The sequence below is a fragment of the Myiozetetes cayanensis genome, unplaced genomic scaffold (genome assembly GCF_022539395.1).
Source record: "Myiozetetes cayanensis isolate MyiCay16 unplaced genomic scaffold, myiCay2020 scf3, whole genome shotgun sequence".
NCBI classification, from domain to species: domain Eukaryota; kingdom Metazoa; phylum Chordata; class Aves; order Passeriformes; family Tyrannidae; genus Myiozetetes; species Myiozetetes cayanensis.
The window spans coordinates 19,863,285-19,884,225 of record NW_026087521.1 but is presented as its reverse complement, the minus strand read 5'-3'; the positions used below and the strand labels follow the sequence as shown (position 1 = coordinate 19,884,225).

At 40.2% G+C, this 20,941-nt stretch overlaps 1 protein-coding gene across 1 annotated transcript in view; it reads left to right on the top strand.

Moving 5' to 3' along the window:
* The first annotated feature begins 12,953 nt into the window (after window positions 1-12,953).
* MAPK11 (mitogen-activated protein kinase 11) overlaps window positions 12,954-20,941 on the top strand; it is a 32,277-nt gene continuing 24,289 nt past the window's right edge. The window contains exon 1 of the mRNA XM_050325010.1: window positions 12,954-13,128. Coding sequence (XP_050180967.1) covers window positions 13,016-13,128 — 113 coding nt within the window. The 5' untranslated portion in view covers window positions 12,954-13,015. The remainder of the gene's footprint in view (window positions 13,129-20,941) is intronic.

Here is a 20,941-nt window from a genome sequence, read left to right as displayed (position 1 = left end):
CTTGTATTGGCACACCAGCAGTCAGCAATATTTTAAATATCATCAAGGCACAGGGAGTCAATGGCATCAGTTGAGACTGACTAGAAAATTGTTTTTGTTAGCAACTTTTGCCAAGTACATTTTCTTGAAAAATGCTACCCATTTCTGTCATCAAGGGTCTGCTCAGCATAACTCTGTTACCTGTGAATACCTGGGCTTCTTCTGAATAAGACATGGTAGCGGTAGCGTGAGTTCCACATCTGCTAACTAGCCCCACCTTTTCTGTAGTGTTAGCTCATCTGCTTTTACTCCATACACAGTGTATGGAGATACTGGAGTACTGGAGGATGTGGAGTGCAGCACAGATAGGTCCCTCTGGATAAGCTTCCACAGTGAACTATATATGGGTTGGTAACAGCAGCTGTGGGGCTTTAAGATCGCAGTTCTCAACACATCCTAGCAACCAAAGTAGGCACAACCAGATATACCAAGGCAATAAAAACTGATTTAGTGTTGTACTCTTAATTGTTTGGTCTTTCCCTAGAAGCCCGTCTTATTCTTCCCTTCTTATTCTTCCAGCAAGAGCATGAACCTTTCCAGTCTGAAGAACTGAAGCCAGACCACATCACTATACAGGAACCACAGAGTTACTCAACATCAGGGGGACATACATGGCATGGGGAGAAGGTTATACCCCCTTGACATAGCATAAGGTCTACTTGAGCAGACTGGGTCTAAAAATTATGCTTTCATCAAGTGTATCCATTGAGCAATGTCTCTGGAATACATGCTCTAGAAGGTTAGGGTACTCAGTAAATAAGTGCCTGGATTCTGTGCCTCACTCTGCTTATGCAGAATCAAAGTTCTCCTTTCATCTCTTTGCCCTGTCCTTTACCTATGCACGAGGACCTTAAGTTTGGGGTTATATGGGTGCAGCAGTGCTCTTAACTCCTTTGTTTGAAGCAACACCACTTTGCAAAGAAGGAACAAGTATTCACCAAGAAAAAGAGATAAAATTATTTTAAATTAAAAAAAAAAAAATTGTCCTTGAAGACTCGATTAAGGCAACAGCTGGAATCCAGGCATGCTACACAAATGAGGAGCAGCTTACTTGCCCTCTTGCTCCTTTAATCTTTAAATTCTGTCAGTACAAAACACTACAGGTTCTACTGTAGGAGGAATAATTTCTTCTTCCTGTCCCATCCTGATCCATTTGTACTTCCCTTCCTACTCCCCTATAGATTGGAAAGCAGGGACTGGGACAGTCTTAGGCAGTGGGCAGAAATCTAGGGTTCAAGACAGTAAGTTTGAAGGAAGAATTTAAGTCATGCTTCTCACTCCTACATGAGTTCTCCAAACACTGAATTCTTAAATAGGAAAGTGTTTCTCCTAGTATTAGAAGAAAGGAATGACTTTTTCAGTAACACTTGCTGTATATATTAATCCCTGTGATACTTTGGTACGTAGCTCTTGTAGCTCTTCATATTGTATTCATCTTAGAGAATGAGCACATAAAAGTTTTAGGCATTAGAAAAAGGGAAAGTGTTTTTAAGTATCTGGACCAAACAAACTGAATGATTTGTATAATCCCATAGGATTTTTGTGGGAGCACAAGAACTGAACCCACATTTCTTAAAATCTGAGCAACTGTTGAGGTTGGTGAACACCCTTCCTCTTTTTGGCTGTACTGGATTTGTCTGCTTGCTATGTGAATTGCCTGGGGCCGTGTGTGGCTTCAGGTAAACAAGAGCAAAAGAGCCAGGATCCAAGATGTTCTGAAGGCTGTCTGCTTATCTATAGTGATAACTGAAGCTGTAATAATTGCCTTCTCATTATAACTGAGAGTGGGACAGCTGCTATGTTAACGGATCACCAAGCACTTGCAGAAGTATGGATTATTTTACTTTCTGAAGCCACCTGTCCCATACTTTGCCAAGTTACCTTCCAAAAAAGAGAATCAGCAGTGCTTTCACTTGCTCTGTTTTCATTTGAGATTTATTTATAATTTAAAAACTATTTCATAAAAATAGATTTATCTTTAATTTCCTTTCCTGCTTTGATGGGGAAAAAAAAGGGGGAGGGGGGAGGAAAGCAATAACCTGTCTTCAGTTACTAGTTACTGTTTCTGAGAATTCAGCAGCCCCTACGAAAAGGCTTTAAAAAACATGGAAAGCTATTACCTGTGTGCCTTTGAATTACTTCAGAAAATTCACCATAATGACTTCTAGTCACAAGATTTCCTGATTGCAGGATTGAAATTTACTTCTTTACAAGGGAGTGCAAAAATACAGTGTTTGTGGTTGGTTTGCCCAGGAAAGCTGCACCTGCAGGGAAAGACATGGAGCATGTGATTGCTTTCCGGAACAGTAGAGCCATTAGCTTTGTGGCAAAGGCCTAGAGCTGGAAAGATTGTGTTCATTGTGTTGGGAGAATTGTTTGTTTGACTGCTGAAGCTTGCCATATGTGTGAAACATTTGTCTGCTTTCCTCTCTGTGATTACAGCTGTTTCATTAAATAAAGAGGGAAAGTTACAACATCTACAGTGTAAGCATTCTCATATGTGGCTATTTCCTCTTAAAGCATCATCTGTCATATTCCTTCAGCAAAGGGCCACCACTTTAACCAAAAGGCCTAATGCAACCGATATTTCTGTCTAAGCCACAATTTTATCAATTTGTATCTCAGAAAGCAAATGTAAACCTTGGTTAAGCTTTTGTTATTGTTGTTATTTTTCTTTGCTTGTTGAACAAATATTGCTTAACTGTAATATAATTCATATTGAGTTATGATTACTGCAGAACTCATGAATGGAAAGCAGGTTACTGAGCCCAATCTCAATAATTTTGTTCCTCATACCTTCTTAACAATGAGCCTTGCAGGCTATTCACACATACATACCATCCACAGCTTGCACTACAGAGGGGAAATCCTCTGCTAGGCAGATCACTACAGCCATACAGCCTGGATTTTTTGGCAGAATGGTGAAAAGTAGACATAAGGGACTAAAGAGATCATGCAAAATCCAGTAGGCCAAACCTCTGTATCCTAGGTAAGCAAATGAGAGAAAATACATGATCAAAATGGCAGTGAGGACTAATGCAAATCAACCCAGCTGTCCTCAGCTTCTTCTTGTCTTCTTCTCTGCAGCATGGGACTGTGGGAAATATCTTCAAGGCTTGTTTTGGTCTAAGATACAGTAAAGAAATAAAGGAAACAGTGAACAAAAATGTTCACACTACTTGGATAAATATCAAGGAAAGGAATGTCTGGGAATAATTAGGGATAGTTCTTTTGCCTATTAAAGCAGAGCTACTGATAACTATGCATACATGACTACAGAAGGAAATAATAAAAATATGGTACTTTTGAAAGAGAATCCAGCCTTTTTATCTTCAATTTTTAACTAAAAAGATATTTACTGGTCTACACAGATTTTTACATAGCTATGAAGACCTGAGCTCTGTTGTAATTAAGTTTTGTTGTGCAGTATGAGTTTGAGGTACAACGAGTCACTGGACAGTGGGGTTAATGTTCATAAAGAAATCCTTCTTGTGCTCTTTCATGTCTATATGTCATGATTTAGCTTTCCCTTTTCTTTGTCACTTGGTCTTTTGCTTGTGTAACTTGTAATAGGAATGTCACAGTACGGGAAGGAATCTCACAAGTTAAGTCCAGGCTCCCACTGTCATCAAATATTGCTACAACGATCACAATTGTTGCAAAACTGTGCAGTATGAATGCTTTGATGGTGTCCAGTCTTAACAAATGGTTATTATTTGTGGAGTGAGAGTCCTGCCAGCTGAAATGAGGCTGGAATCCTCAACTGGAAACGAAGAAAAAGGAGAAGCCAGCTGAGTAAAATTGAAAAGACCTTATCACATTGCAGCTGCTGCAGTGTGAGAAAAACACTTATCTGGGAGGTAAAAAAGTTTCAAAAGGCTGGATGCTTGCAAAGAAATCTACTGCTCCACCCACATTAGGAGTGTGTGAAATTCTAGTAGCTAATGACATAATTTATTGATTTTCTGAGACTAAAGGAGCTACTCTATAGCTGGCAGTTTCTATAAGTCAGCACACAAAATAGTGCTGAGATTGAATGACTTTTCAGGATCACCTGTCCACAAAGCCATCAGTGATTGCAAAGCTCTGCTGCTGCCACAGCAGAATCAAACAGAAAGTACCTTATTTTTCCAGCATGCAGCTGGATTAAGAGTTTGATGGGACATTATGAGTTAGTAATTCATCACACTAAAGCAAGGGGAAGAAACTGCAGCAGGAGTAACATGGGCTCTTTTGAATGATGCACAGCACAGATGGTACAGAACCAGACTCTGAGAAACATGGCATATCTCAAGGGAGATATCAATGACATTCACAGGTACTGAGATCTCACTGGGCTCAAAACCCAGTAGTCTCTATTTGTTTAAAGACAAAACATGATCCCTCCACTGAGCTCTTGGTAACATGTGTGTTATCTAAATTGGAGGAAAAAGCAATCTTCAAATTATATGTTAGTGTGGGCAAACAAACAACTCCAGACATTGATTTCGGCCTCAAAAATACATTAATAATTGCTGAGTCATGGGAGAGACCTGGTAAAGCTGCCAGGTAGATGCAACAGCATCACACAGAAAAACAAGATACTGATCAGACAGGAGGAGTAAATGGGCACTGCAAGGGCATCCATTAAGTTGAGGAGACAGGAGAGAACTTGAATTTTACAATACATACCCCACTTTCAAATGAAGTTAAATTCCAGGTTTACTGCATCTATATTTCAAAGCAGGAAAAGTTGTGAAAACCAGTAAAAGAAGAAAAGTTACAGAAAAACTGGAGTTTCTAAAACCATTACTAGGAAAAGAATTCTGGGAAAAGAACTTCTGAAGAGAAGAATTAGCTAAAATTGATACAATATTTGCTAAACCTCTGTGTTATGAAATGAAGGCATAAAGATTAGCAGAGAGAATTGGTTTCAATGGTCATGCTTACAATCAATCCAAGGTTTTAAAAAAATATTAGGCTCTATCCCAAAGTGAAAATTGATGAAACTGCTGGACAAGACAGTTGGATGACATCTTTCAGATGGAAATTAGAGTAAGTTGAAACAGGAAACCAAAACATATACCTGAAAAAAAGGCTTCCTTAAAACACAGCTGTTTCAACACTACTGCAAAAGAGAGACAGACCACTAGATGCATAAAGGCAGCTAACTGTTGTAAGATGGAACCTGTTACTGTGGCAGTAATAAAAGCTGGGCTCACACCCATCTCTGTAATGATTTCAGGAACATCAGTAGCATAGTATAGAAAATCACTATCTGCAATTCACAATTAAGGACATATTTGTCTTATTAACTGGTGATAAGAATTTTCTTAAAATATACTCAATCTAATCCTACATAAAATGGAGACTGAAGATAATAAGAAGTAGTGTTAAGAAAGAGTAGTTTACCAAGGTATTTTGCTGTAAACCAAGATGGTGTTTTGAACAAATGTGCTGCCTTTGCTAGTAAAGATATCTTGCATTGCTTCTCCTTAGTGTGACAGAAACAGGAACTTTGTAAGCACTAAAAATTCATATTGAAATGCCCCTTGCCTTTGCTTGTAGGACTCTTACCTCTGCCAGCCTTTATCATGCTCATGTTGAGGGAGAAGCCCCCAAATGCACTCTAGGAATGTAAAAGGTTTTGCCAGGTCACTGTCTCTTCATTTAAATGTTCACACAAATAAGGCAATGGGCATGACCTTTTGAAAGCCCACTGTTATGCCATTCATGCCCAAGAGTCAATAGGAAATCTCAGCCTATTTATTATTTTACCATTTGAAGCAGGAGATAACAGTAAGCAAAGAGCAAAAAGGACAGTCTGTGTTTTTTGCCACAGGATGAGTAAAACCTCAAGGAAATTGGGAATGATTAGTTCCACCGTAAGCAACAGACTCCAGTACAAAAAAGGACTACTTCATAACTCCCCAGTGGCCACAGAGAACCATCACATGGTATTTTTCATAAAATACTCAACTCCACAGGAGGAGCTGCTACAGTTTTTGCTTGCCCTTCTCCTCAGAATCAAACAGAGAAGGGGTGAGGCTATCTTACCACAGGAGACATAAAGAGCTCAGTAGACTTAATCTGAATGCTGCCACAGACACACTTGACACCTAGAAATAAGACTAGGGAAAACAGAAATGCCAAGGGAAGGCCAGAGAGCAGCACTGGCAAAGAACAAGTATATATTGGCAGTTTACAAACTAGTATAAATTTTCTGATGAGGCCAGTGAAAAAATTAATTACTTATTATTTGGCACATAGTTAAGTTCCAGTTTATAAAAAGGACATTAAGGGACTTTAATCCTTAAGTCCAAGTCTCTCAATTAGTTGTTCCTTAAAAGCACCTTATGTCTGCCATTGCTTTTATTCATTGATTCAACTGTGTAGGTCAGATACAATTATATAAAACAGGTAAAATGAGGCAAAATCTGCTATTTATTTCTGAAATATTAGTAGATTTATATCATGTGTCTACACAACTCTACATACAAAGGTTTATGGCTTTATTTGTTTTAAGAGGGCAATACATATATTAAAAGGTTGTTTAACTGTGAGCACTGCTTATGTAGCTCAGTTCATAAGAAATCTCATAAGTACAAGAAAAACAAAGGAGTAATAAGCTAACCTTTCACAGCATAGAGACTATGTAGGCTCATTAATAGAACAGTGATTAGACTTCAGTAGATGTATGGTCAGTATAGCCTGAAAGAGCCAATGTAGATCAAATACAACCTGAATGATGATGAAACTATGAAAAGTTGTCCTCCTTTATGTATGGCAGGTTCTAAACAGAATATGGATCACACAGATCACAGTTCTTATCCAAATGTTTGGAATTATTTGAACAACATCATATTATTGTCCTACCATCCTGCCATAATAATAATAACTGAAAGTTTGATCCAGATATTTAGCAAGCAAGGTATATTGTGAGTCCAAATGTGCCCAATAACAGCCTACCAAACCACACAACAGCCATTTCCCTGGGTTTATCAAGCCCCTGTGAAGCTCCATGGGAGGGCATGTTGCCATCAGGTCCATTACTGTCCACACTGCTCAACATCTGCAGTGTAATTTGTCACACTACAGTCACATTGCAACCATTATTTGAAGCCTTGCTGACACATTTACTTTGAGAAACCACAAGTCTATTCAGCACAGTCCAAAGACAGGTTATTAAGTCAAAACCAAGAAGGTGACATTAAAATACCAGTAAGAAAGAAAAAGTTATTAAAGTACAAATTCCATTTTTCACCGTAGTGGAATAGCCCACTGTGCACTGGAGTCATGCTGGTAGAACAAAAGACCTTTGCAGATAAGTTGGAGAGATTCATATACAATAGAACAACTGAATTTGTACCATTTTTCTCAAACAACCTGAGTTATGTCCTCACAATATGTCAAATAATGACTGAAAAACACAGCTACAAAGAAGGATACAGTATTTTCAGTAGGACAAGGTTGAATGTAACTACTTTATGGGAAATGAACAGCACCAGATTGAAGTACAAAATTCTGTAGATGAGTAGCAGATGGCAAATGAAGGCATGCAAATACATGCATCTCATACTAAGTCAGGCTCATAATTAACTGGAGATGTGTGTTCTGCTTTTACAAGTTTTTGCATTGGTAACAATTTCCTGTAGGTGGTCATAAAGAGTTAAATCTGAATCAGATATTATTCTCATATTGTGATCCCTTAACTGCAAATATTTGCATATTTTTAAAACACCCTATTACTTCAAAGCTCACAGGAATCAGGCAGGGCAGCTCTACAGGTGTACGTGCAAGTTTGTACACATCTAAAACCCCACAGTATTCAGAAGTCCTGTAAGAAACAACTTCTCTTATTATTGACTTTGAGGGCAAAATAAGCACAATTTTAGCCAGATTGACACAAATATTTTTGGACTGTGATTAGAGGAATTCATGATTAGGAATGCACAACCATTTTGAAAGATCCCATGGTGTTTTCTTTGGAGCCAAAAGATACAATGCAATAGTCAATTAAACATCTTCCTTGAGTGTGATTTCATATATGCATCAGAAAAACACAGAGCTTGGTGTACATGGACTCTTACATCTGCATCGGCTTTTATCAAAGAAATTTACAATTGATGTTTATTCAGGACATAAATCCAAATTAATGCATTTGGAACAATGTGTTCTTGCTCCCATTCACATAATGAAATTTGCCTTTGACTTCAATGGGAGCAGTGCTGGGCTCTCCATAGCTACTGATTATACATGTCAATATTAGACTGTATTTGAGTGATGCTGTATTATGCATAAGAATAAAGCATCACAGAGTTGTTGTGAGACAGCAGGCAGCATAATTACATGAATTGCAAGAGAAATACACAGCAAAATATAGCACTATATATTAATAGCCCATTTCAACCTTCTCTTACAACTGGACCTTTGTTTACTTAATTGGGAATTATTATAAAGTTAATAATTTTTCTATTTATTTTTCTGATGATGGCCTTCTTCTGAATGTACATACACTGAGAAGCCCTTGTTGACATGACTGAGCAGGATATTGTATTTTATTAAATTTACTTTGGAGACTTCTGACACCAATTACTACCATGTTTGCAGTCCCAACCACATTGAAAATCTAATAGCAACATGATCTTAGAATAATACTGATATGCTGTTCCTGCATGAAGAAATCACTGCCACCCTGTTCTAGTAGACTACAGGAGGCCAAGATACACTTCACTGTAATTTCAGGAAAGGGAGAGTGATCTTTTGTCAGAACTACATTCATTTAACAGGGTATTAGAAAATACTGCCCACCTTGTATCCACAGGAGTATGAAAGAAATATGTGAAAAATATTTTTATTAATGTCTGCAAACAATAATCACAGCTAGTACAAGTGCTATTGCTATCTGAGGTAGTATTAATCCTATATATTTATCCCTAAAATAAGGAAACAGTCCTAGTCTTAGTTCATAAATGTGGAAAACTTGCACAGAGATACCTAGTGACCATCCCAATTCTGCATAGAATGGAGGGGAGAAGGAAACAAAGCCCCAGCTCTGAACTCAAACGGTATTATAATCTCTCTTCTCATAAAGAATAAAAACCTATTCTTGTCATGTAATTATTAGGATATAAGCCAAGTTTTAGAAGTCCTCAATCAATAGGAGAATTTCTCATCTGATTTCATAGCTCATCAGAGCTTCATGATCCAACTTGAGATTCAAAATGAGTAACTAAATTTTATCAGTTTACTCCAATGCAAGATCCTTCATGTTCTCACAAGATATAAAAAGTTCCTCCAGTTTAAATATCTAAACTGTAACAGGACATAATAGTCTCAGGCTGGATCAGATCATCTGAATCAACCTTGATGTTATAGAAGGCTTCCAAATAGGTATTTGGCAGCAAAGAGTGTTAATAGCGGAAAAAAAAGAAAAGAGATACTATCTCTGATGTGCAACAAGTGTCTTGTGATTCGGTAACAAAGATACACGGTCTCTCGCAAAGCAGTCTTGTGGAAACTATGTATTAGGACTAGCTAATGATTGACTTGGTATTTACAGAAGGCTTCATTAAGTCTTTCCTGCTGCCTGTACTTTGTCTTTTCCGTCGTTATAAAGTGACAGCTTTCCTATGTTATAATTATGTATTCATAGATGTAGTTTCAGAAATTCACAAGAACCTGCAAATAAAACCTGCACCATAGCTAATTACCGCAATGTTTTATTATTAACAGAAATGTATATAACATTCCAATATAAAAGTGTCTTTTATAAATATATATTTATTAAAACATTTTCAAAAGAAAGTGGCACAGGAAGCACCTTCACAACATTCTCACCTTTAGTTTACTATTATTAACTTCAGTGGACATGGTGAAATCTATTAATGAGCATCTTCAAGTTCAAAATTAAGTTTGTAGCAAATATAGTGACAGAATCAAGATGACTCATCCTAAAACCTCATTGATACTTGGCAGATTTTTAGTTAGAGCTACCCTACATTTACAGCAATTGTATTGAGAACAGTCTGAACTCTGATCTGCAAACAGTCTATCCTATGTTTTCCAAAGTCTTTTTTAATCAGTGCCAGGTTTACAATAATATGATTATGTTTTCAACCAGGAAATTGTATGTTTTCAGGACTAAGGTGGCATTTTCTTTCTTCGAGTTTCCATGTGTATTGTTAATATGAAAGTTGCAACCTTTAAACTGCATTATGTATTAAATTTGTGATTCCTAAACTGAAAATCAAAACAGAGCTAGAGAATAAATGAGATTTTAAAGGAGCGAGGAGGAGGTATGCAATGATATGCAAGCAATATATCAAACAAAAAAAAGGAAGTAAAATCATAGAATATACTGAGTTGGAAGGGACCCATGAGGATTATCAAGTCCAACTCAAAAAAAGTGGAATGAGGAATAACTGGAAATTAGTAACTCACAACTGGATAAAGTAATAAATTCTTTTGTTTTCACTGAGGTTTTCATTTTGGTGAGAATAATGTGGGAATATGGGGTTTGACTATGCAGTGTGAGAACAGCCACAGTAGAAAGGTAGAAGAGTAGAAACTCTGCCACAGAGTTTTCTTCCTTCAGTACCTGCTGGATTTGCTGTGTGTCAGAGCAACTGTGGGAGCATGGCCTCCTCATGTTTGCATTCAGGGCTCGCTCACCAGGCAGGAGGCTCACATAGCTGATCCTCCAGATCACAGGCTGCCTGGTGTCTCAGCCTGCCCCGCTGCAGCACACAGGCCTCCCTCCCATGCTGCGATGCCATATGTGAAAGGCAGTGAAAGTGTTGCCCATGTCCTCCAGCCATCAGCACTTGGCTTGGCAAGGAGCTGTCACAGAGGCTGCAAGCAGGGCAGAAGGGGAAGGGGTGTGCAGTGGCCACACTAGTTTTATGCTTCTCCATGTCCATGGGAGCCCCAATAAGCCTCAGGCTCAATTTTATGAAACATTTCATGTACAGGCAATGAAAGTTCTTAAGATGTATGTACAGAGGAAGCTGTGACCTTATCTCTTCTTCATGTCTTCATATCTCATCAGAGTGCACTCACCGTTCTCACTCTCCCTCTCTCTCTCACTCATACACCCACAGAACTAGCTGACCTATAAAACTGCAACTAAAAGCAAGAATGCAGCTGACAAGGAAGCTGCCTCCTCCTCTTTCTCATGCACCGTCAAAGGGCTGGCAAAGATGGATGAGCTACCTCTACCATGGGAGGAACAACTGTCAGGGCTTCCTTTATGGGACACTTCTGGAGATCTGTAATCTGCCTAGCTCAGAGACAACTCAAATGTGCCATCCTCCATCCTTGGTGTTTTCCATTATCTCCCTCACTGCATGTGATAGAACACCATATATGTAGTATCTGGTAAAAAAAAAAAAATAACAAGCACAATCTCAGAGTCATGATTGCAAGACAGCTGACAGAAGCTCACAGAAGGCAGAAAATTGAGAGCAACAGTAAATGTTAACCAGACAGAAAATTAACTCCTGTGGAAATTACATGATTAAAAACTTGAGCAAATATGGACAGACTCAACTTTCAAAAATCATGGCTGCAGTTAGAAAGAAGTAATCTAATACACCAAAACACCTATAGAGATCAAGTTTAATAAGTCAGCAAGTAGGATAATTTGCTTCATTTTGGCACTGGAAATTATTTGGGGCTGCTTACTTTAGGAGTGAGGAAGGTGGGGGAATGGCAATGGCAGAAATATATTTATATATTATGGATATATTTATATATTATATACACTGTTATTCAGTTTTTACAACTCAAAGTAGTTGTGCTGAGAAAAATAAGATAAAACAATGTATTTTTTGATTTTTCACACTTGCCACTTCCTTCAAGTATTATGCGCTCAACACAAAAATTCAATTGGGACCAAGGAGCAGTCTGAAGAGGACTGGAGAGGTCTGTTGCACTGGAGCAGGGTAGAAGTGAGAACTAGGCTATGACTTTAGGAGCACATAGTACCCTTTGAGTGGATGGCTGCGAATAAATGGCTGCAGTATCATCATTCATGTATTTTTAAAATTTATTTATATTTTAATTTAGTTACTTAGAGGTGCTCAAAGAAGTGTAAGAAGTTACGGAAGGAAATAATACATTTTAAAAAAAAATACACTGGTAACATTGCAGGTGTGCTGCAATGATTCCAGAGGTTGTTGAGATGTTGTATAAGGTACACTTCAAAAATTAAAAGCAGTAAGCAAGTTAGAGAACCTTTACTTTAACTGGTGCATGAGTTTTGGAGTTTTAAAGTTTTCGAGATTATCTGTTATCTTGAGGGATCGAGTCTTCCTTGACGAAAAGGGAGAGACTCAGATGGGTGCAAGTGGGAGTCAATGCTGTAAGGAGAAACTGCAGGCACCAGAGGACTCTCAGCAAATCCCAGACCTGCCCGGAGCTCCCTCAATGAAGGCGGGCCGCGCTAGCCTCGCTGGCGATGCCTGGGCTGAGTGCCCGATGCAGGGTCATCGCTGCTGGCGCTGCAGCTCGAGGTGGAGGGGAGAGCCTGGCAGGCCGAGTGGGAGCTTCAGGTGGACTTGGCAAAGCCAGAAAGGTGTCAGCAAAGCATTAGGGAAAGCCTGAGGGGTGCCAGGGGAAGGGCTGAGTGGCCGCGGGAAGCAGAGGCGGTGGCGCGTCCGTGCAGGGGCGGCCGATGCGGTGCAGCCGCCGCTGTGGGCCATCAACGCCCCGGCTGTGATGCTCCGGGGCGGGATCGGCGCTTCACCACTCCCCGCACCCCTCGGGCGGCCCCACGGGAGGACACCGGGTGCCGCCCCGGGGCTCCTGGACCTGTGAGCCAAGCGCCCCTCGCCCCCTCCCGGGCTGCCTCGGCCCCGGCCGCTGCCCCCACCCCCTCGGCCTCCGCCTTCCCCTCCCCTTCCCCTGCCGGTCCCTCCTCCCCGCCGGCGCCGGCCGTGCTCGCCTCGGCTGAGTGGCGGGTGCTGCTGCCGCTGCCGGCGGCGGCTCCGGGAAAATGTCCGAGCGCGGCGGCTTCTACCGGCAGGAGCTGAACAAGACGGTGTGGGAGGTGCCCCAGCGCTACCAGAACCTCACCCCCGTCGGCTCCGGCGCCTACGGCTCCGTGTGGTAGGTGCGGGGCGGCGGCAGCGGGACTGGGAGCCGGCAGGTGCAACCGGCGGGCGGTGGGGACGGACAATGCTGGGCTGGCGGGAGGCTCAGTGCCCCTCCGGGGGTCGTGTGCGGGGAGCGGGGGGACCCTGGGGCGCTGGAGGGGCGGGGGCGTGTCCGCCGGGCACGGTGTGAGCGGCGCCGGGGCTGCCGCTGCCCGCCCTGGCCGCGGCCCCGCGGGGCCGGGAATGCCTCGCCGTAACCCGGGGCAACCGCGCCCGCCGCCGCCCCGGGGCGGCCCCTGCCCGCCCTCCCGCCGCCCAGGGACCGCTCCCCGGGATGTGAGCGGCCCCAGGGGCCGGCAGCGCCGAGTGACCGACCTCCGGGGGGCCGCTGCCGCCCGGCGCTGCTCCCGCCGGAGTGGGAATTGCCCCGAAGCCGGGAATCCTGCGCAGTCATGGCAGGTCCCGGCGGGGGGGACGAGGAGGCAGCGGTGGGGCGCCAGGAAGCGCTGCCGGAGCGGGTCCGCCCGCGGCCCTTGCAACCGGGGGGTGAGCGGGACATCCCGCAGTGCCCCAGGGCATCCACGGCGCAAGGAGGGGAGTTCTGTCCGCCGAGACAATGGGAGCAGCCCCCGGAGCGGGGCAGGCTGAGGGAGGACACAGGGGGCTCACCCAGTGGTTTTGGGAGATCGCAGATTAGGGCAGAATGCCGCCCAAGGGCTTCGGAGCCTTAAGGTTGTGTAAGGGTTTACCACATCTTATCCGAAAACGTATCCCTTTCTTTGGTAATTCCTACGTCAGGTTTACGCTCTCGGGAACTCCCAGTGCAGATTGGGCTGTTACTTTTATATTTGATGCACGCTTTACTACACATATAAAAGATTTGGATCAATTTTTGGAAATAATAGTGATGTTTAAGGGGTTTCTGGAAAAGAGTTGTGTTTCTTTTGTAAGCTGGGTAAGTGAAATTATGTAAAACAATTCATAATGGGCCTTTAAATCGAAGTACTAAACCAAAAATTTTTGTAGAACTTTACTTTTTACCTTGCTCTAAACTCATGCAATAGTTCTCACTTTTTCTCTCTTCATACTCTTCATAATCAGATAACAGAGAACATTTATGGAGTTTTATATTTGTTGCTTCATTCCCTAGGTTTGTGAAATGTCCCGGTTACATGTAAACTAGGAATATGCACTTAAAAAACCTTCAACAATCAGCAGAAACATTCAGGACTAGTGTGAAGTATCTTTGAATTCTTCTCTTTTTTTGTTATTTCTGATTTATGCTTGCACCAGGGAAATCTAGGCAAATACCATGTGTGTGTTGGTACCTGCCATTGTAGTTAAGCATATAGTCCTGTGACGGTGTCTGTGAATAGTCTCACAAGGACCTAATTTATTTAGACAATAAAAATCTTAGTTTGTACAATAAAAGAAGAGAAGGTAAAATAACATATACAGTAACGGAGTAACTACTTTTGTGTTCCAATTGAAACTGCATTTCTGCTTATGTTCCCTATTTATGCTGACATAGTTTTAAGAGGAAGACCAACTTTGCTGAATTTTGTAATGAGGTGTCAAGACTTTTGAGAAATTGCAAAGGAAACAAAAACTCGTCATGGTTCACTTGCAGCACAGCTGGTGCTTTGGTTTTTGAAACTGTCTGCAAAGCCAAGGAAATCCTAGTATTTCTATCAACTGCAAAGCATAGGAACTGAGATATAAAATGGAGACTGGAAGATACTATGGGAAAGGTTTACTCTAAAATAGACATTTAAAAATAGAGTATAGTATTAAATTATTGCTCTATATTAATAGCCTTGTTAACATCAATGAACTATAAACCCAAAGGAAACTTGACTATGAGGGAAAGGTACGCATCTCTCTGAGAAAAGCCATCTATTTTTAGTGTCTATTGAAATTGATTTTTTTTTCTGTCTGTGTGCATGTGCTTTACCCAGGAGACTCCACAAGACACAACTGTTCCCTTGAGTAATATGCTATATTTCTTCTGTGAATAATTGTACTCCTATTCAGTAAAATGTCTAAAAACATATTCAAGTCTTACAGAAACCACTGGAATTAAACAGATTCTTAAGTGGTTTGATGAATAGAAGCCAAGGTCCTGAACTCTAAACAGTGACTTTAAAACAGGAACAGAGTTGTTGTAACAAATTTTTTCTACCTCAGTGAAGCTGTTCTCTACTCCTACCTTTTTTTTTTTTTTTTTTTTTTTTTTTTTTTTACAGTACGTTATTGGTCATATCCAATAGACTTGGGTAACTGAATTCATGACTGATAATAAGATATAAGATAAATACTTACATTTAAGCATCCTTTGCTTACAACTCAAAATCAATAGAAGAGTTTGTGTCAGGAGGCTGTGTTTTGGCTTTATTTATTGACATTTCATAAGTCTGATAGAATTAGTGTTTGAGTTAATTGCAGATACATCAAGTATGCTATGGAGATAGATATTAGTGGTTTAAAACAGATTTACTTTTAGAGAGGTATCTATACCAAGCACAGTGCTTTCCCATTTGTTTTTCTTAGTTTTTATTTAGATGTGGAATATGCATAAAACACAAATCTTCCTTAGCATTAAAAGCATTAAAAACTGCTTTCTCACTCTTTTAATGACATATCACAAAGAACATTTCTTCTTGGAATACCTCCGCACTCAGCCTTGATGCCAAGCTGTGTTGCACTTCAGCATCTACGTGAACCACAGAGAGACCTCTGAGGTCTGTCCCTCAGGTACTTCTCCCTTGCAGTAGTACTTTTTGTGTTACTCATGTTTTTTGACTCCATGGAAGGCTTCCTCTTACCTGAGCTCTTTCCTATGACCATTCAAGCTCATGGATGTTCTGTCATTTGTCACTGTCAGATCTGACTTTTTTTAAGTTTAGGAAAAAAAAATAATGCCCTGTGGAAGAGTGGGTGATATGTGGTAGTTTAGTTACATGTAAAAGTATCAATGGCATCTTCAATGTTACATTTGGGTTAATTTCTCTCTTGTCTGGGTTTTTGTTTTTATTAGAAAATACCAAATATTCACACAGAACTGGTTTGTTCTGGAGTGGTTTTCATTTTGTGCTATAGCTTTTCTGAGTTTTTTTTTATTATTAGAAAATTATTTTAACTCTTTCTTAAACCAAAACTCAGTTAAATTTAAAATTAAATTTAAATTTAAAGTTTTCTAGAAAAGTGCATTTTCAGTATCTATCCACAAAATTGGATTTACCTCTCACAGAAGTCAAAGAGCTGGTTGACTCTTAACAGACCAGGCAGCAAACCTGCTAATTGAGAGTTTTGAAAACCCTCTGATGTCAAGTGTAGCATTTAAGCTAAATTAAGGCGTTTAGATGAGAAGCAAGCTAGCTTAGGTTTGAAGTAATAATCTTGGTCTACAACTGTTTTGTTTCAGTTCTAGAGAAAAGAGACAAAATATGTCTCAGGTCAAACTGCATTTTATACTCCTGTTCCTTGTGACTCTGCCTTTTAAATTAGAATTCTGGCTGTGTTTAAGTCTTCCGACTGTCCCAGTGATATTGCTTATAAATGGGACCTTTAGCCTGAAGCATCTCTGCCTCTCTGTTGTGTTCTGGTGGGTCCACTATGGCTTGGTACATGGGCCACCTTTTCCTCTGGGAGTTAGCATTGATACCTGGCTTGAGAAAGAGCTTCTTCTCTTTTAAAGACTTCTTATTATACCACAAATTATGTAATGTGGATAGATTTTTGGTTTGCTGCTGTTTGGGTTTTTTGAAAGCCTGTATGCTTCTTTTTATGCAGCTTTTGTAAACTGTGTTCTAACCTACTTAGTCCTATTTTTACCTGGGAGGGATTGACAGCATTCTGCAGCGTGCTGTCTCTGATCTCTCCGACAGGTTGTTTCCCATTAGCATATTGCAGGCTCCGTGTTCTGCCTTCTTTGGTAAAAACAGACCTTGCAAGATGCACCAAAGTGAGGCCAGATCTTCTTCACAACCAGAAACTCCTGCACTGTTTCCTCAGAGGCTGTTGGCATCAATAGCACTTACACTCCCTCCCTTTTGATTTTAAGGGTATGCAATGCCTAACACCAACTTAGATGGCATAACACATTTTTTAAAAAGAGGCCTGATAAGTCAAAGTGTAATGGCACAGGCCTCAGTTCAAGAAAGCAGGAAAGCAAAGCCTGCCTTAAGTCATTTACATGATCAACATACCAGTATTCCTCTGTCCTGTTAGCTTTACGTGCATTCACTAAGTTTTTGTCCTGGCTAATTTTGGGTAAAAATGGGACAAAGTAGATGCTGTTTAGGCTATTGTTTTGCTTTGAGAAGTACAAGTGGAAAAATAAAAGCAAAAGGCTTTATTCTTGAAGTTTAACCCCTTCTTTCCTATCATCCACTCTGTTCTGTGCTTCTGGTTAGATTGGACTCTCAAGTATTTTGATGACGGTAGCTCGCAATACTGGAACATAGCATTGCTGATACTGTCCTTTTCACATCGAGAACCTCTAAGGAGATGCTGAGACAACTCAGTGGCATCCGAGCAATTTTAAAAGCTGATATAAATTATCTTTGACAAAGACAAAAATTTCTTCATCCAAGGATTGTATTTGATGACTTCCATATTTTTTTTACTTAGCTGTAGTGTATCATTTCATTTGTGAGATCGGGTTACTGGAGTTATGGTGTGTGTCACTGTAACACTACATGCTACTTTAAATAGTAAATGCTGAGATAAACTTTTAGAGTAATAGTAACACACAGCTGCTGTATGTAAACACAGCTGGAAAATGAAGGTAGTATAGATCTCTACAGGCTAAACACCATCCCAAGCCTATGTAGATTTCAGCGGACTCCCTTTGGACTGTTCTTTTGGATTAGGTTTTTTGTTTCCAATACAAATACAGGTACTGAACTTCACCATACATATGGTTATGTTTATTGGAAACTTTTCACACAATGTTGTTAAAATATTGTTGCCCAGGATCTGTTGAGAGTTGTCTATTTCTGGTATGTGTCATTCAGAAGGAAGGTATTGAAGTCATTCATTAGTTTTGCAGATACTTACAATGTGCCCTTCTAAGCATATTCAAACACTTGCTTGAAAACTGAATGAGAGATGAAGGCTGACATGACAGTCCAGTCAGAGGCAAGACACCTCTTAAGACTGAGTAAATGTAATAATGATACACAGAAACAAGGCCTTGAAGGCAAGGTTGCAACAGAGAGGAGAACTAAATAAAAGGAGTTGCATGACCAATGTTGCAGCTTATAAGAAGAATTTTTGCAGCAGTATGGCTAGAGTGAATGGATGAAAATAAGTGAAGCGGCATTAAAAAATGTTGCAGAGTGAAACCTTTAGAGAAATGTAAGGAAATAGCCATTAGGAACAAAGACACACTGACATTTGCAGCTACAAAGCCAAAGTCAAGAATTCAAGGAATTTTGTAAAAGATACATGAAAGAAGATGGAAGAGTTTTTCTGAGCACTGACCGGGAAGACATCACTAGACAGTTTCTTGAGAGTGTTTTTGTCAGAGTACTAGAGTGGAATGCAGATTGCTTGTCGTTCCTTTGTCTGGTTTCATCCTAAGTATTTTCCAGCTGTTGGAACAGTATAGTTAACTGACTTTGGAAAGGAAAGGGAAATGGGTTGGTAATTACTGGAGTCAAGGTTCCTATTTTAAATGAGAATGTCTAAGAACACTTAATGAAGGAGGTGGCTGTGGAGAAGAGTGAGAAGGGCTGATGATTGCTGTGCCAGAGATTTCTATTTAGGATGCTGTCACTAAACCTGTGAAGTAGTTTCAGAGTAGATGACATCTGTGTGTGTGTGAGGAGGGTGATAGAGGGTCTTGTAGGAAAGGTGAAGAAAAGGCAGAGTTAGGAGGTGGGGAAGACCACTTTGTGTCAAGCAGGTTTCTTTTGCAAGGAATTAATGAAATCCTTTTTAGAGAAAGGGGAGGCATGGAATGGAAGAGAGAGAAGAGGCACAAGATGACTCAGTTGTGGCAGAAAGGCAGTAAGGGTCATGGAATTGCAGCCTTCTGTGTGGCTGTAGGGATACATTAACAGAGGGTATTCTCTGCAGAGGGACTCCTCCATCCCATCTTTATATTTTTTTATGATACGCACCTTCCTGATTACGTGAGGCAGCAGTGGCATAGCTACCTCCTTTCCTGTCCTGCAGTCGGCCATGATTGTGATTGCAGTTGCCTGGTGGACACAGTCCCCGTTCCAGAGACCTGAAAGTCTTAGGGCCTGGTTGCTTTAACACAGCTTCCAAAGGAGCTGTTTGCAATTTCAAAACCTATTGGTTAGTTGATACCAAAAATATATTAAAATAATGTATTAAAAAAATCTTAGTTCTGTCCATACACTTGGGAAGGGAGAGGGCATTTCAGAACCCCCATGTGACCTGATAATTAATTGCTACCATTTAAAATTTTGGCTCTTGTAGAGAGAGGAAACAGGAAATGTGAAGTGGGGGGAGGAATAGTAAAAAGAAGGATGAGAATGTAAGCAAGATTTTGTCAGTATAGGTTTGTGTAATATATTTGAAAACATTAAACTTTATATCCAGAATAACCACAACCAGTTCTAGCTGAAGCTTCAAAGCCCACAATGTGTAACTCCCTGTCAGTCTGTTTTAATGAAATGATGAATGGAACACGTCTGTCATTAGCAGTGTACTGGCTTAGTGGCAGCTGACTGATTTTCTTGTTTACATACTGACATTGGGCTTACAGGCTATCTAAAATACATGATTATTTTAGTATCCGTGAGTTGGTTGCACATGCTGAGGAAGCCATCAGCTTATGACCCCAACCTTCTGTATGTTTTTCTCACAACCATGATTTTAAATACATCACTCCCACTGGTGTAAGCTGTACTGTCTGTAGCTTCACCTAGAAAAGCGAGACTGCTCCTCTGTAAAGTTATGTGAATGTTTAAGTCACTGTGGAAGCACAGAAGACATATCAGAAACTGAAAAATGGCTTGTGATCTCAGAGGCTGATGCAGCACTTTTATTATCATGTTGTTACGTGTAAAGAAGACTGGTGATGTATTCACATAAACATATGGAGAACAATTATTTTTTTAATATTTTTCAGTGTCTGCTTAAAAAATAAAGCCAACATTTTTATGTTGGTTATAGAACAATTACGTTGCACATGTAAGAGATATTTTGTGGGTTTATATTTAGATTTAGTGGTAAATTAATCTGAGATAATTAACAGTGATTGTATTAAAACCAAAACAATTGAGGCTAGTGCTCAGCATGGTGTGTCGAAACAATATCCAAGTGATGGAATGTAATTTTACAGTACAATAACCTGTCATCATCAAGCAGATTTGGAGTTTTTTTATCTCTGAGGAGATTACTTTCTAGTTTCAGAATTGGCCATTAGTCATCCTCTCATATTTTGTCTTGCTATGATCTAATCTTTCTTTATGGTTTACTTTTGATGCATATATGTTGTGGTTTGTGTCGTTTAGCAAACACACTCTTTGCACTTTAAAGCCAGCTCTCAGAGGGTGCAAATCACCATCATGAACTTGTAAAAAAGTAACAAAACGTTTCTAAAGAACAAACAAATAAACCATTTTCTGGTACTTTTAACTGTGGTTGTGGGTGGCTGTTTTCTGTTGATCTCTTGCTGCACTGCCAATAGTTATTATGGTCCATTTTCTGGTACTGGATGGATGCTGTGTGTGCATTTTTCAGACTGCTCTGTATCTCAAAAAAACCCCTCTATTTATTTAAATAATAAAAGAAGAACCAGATCCTGGAGAAGACCCAGAAGACAAAGTTCACAAACTAAACCTTTC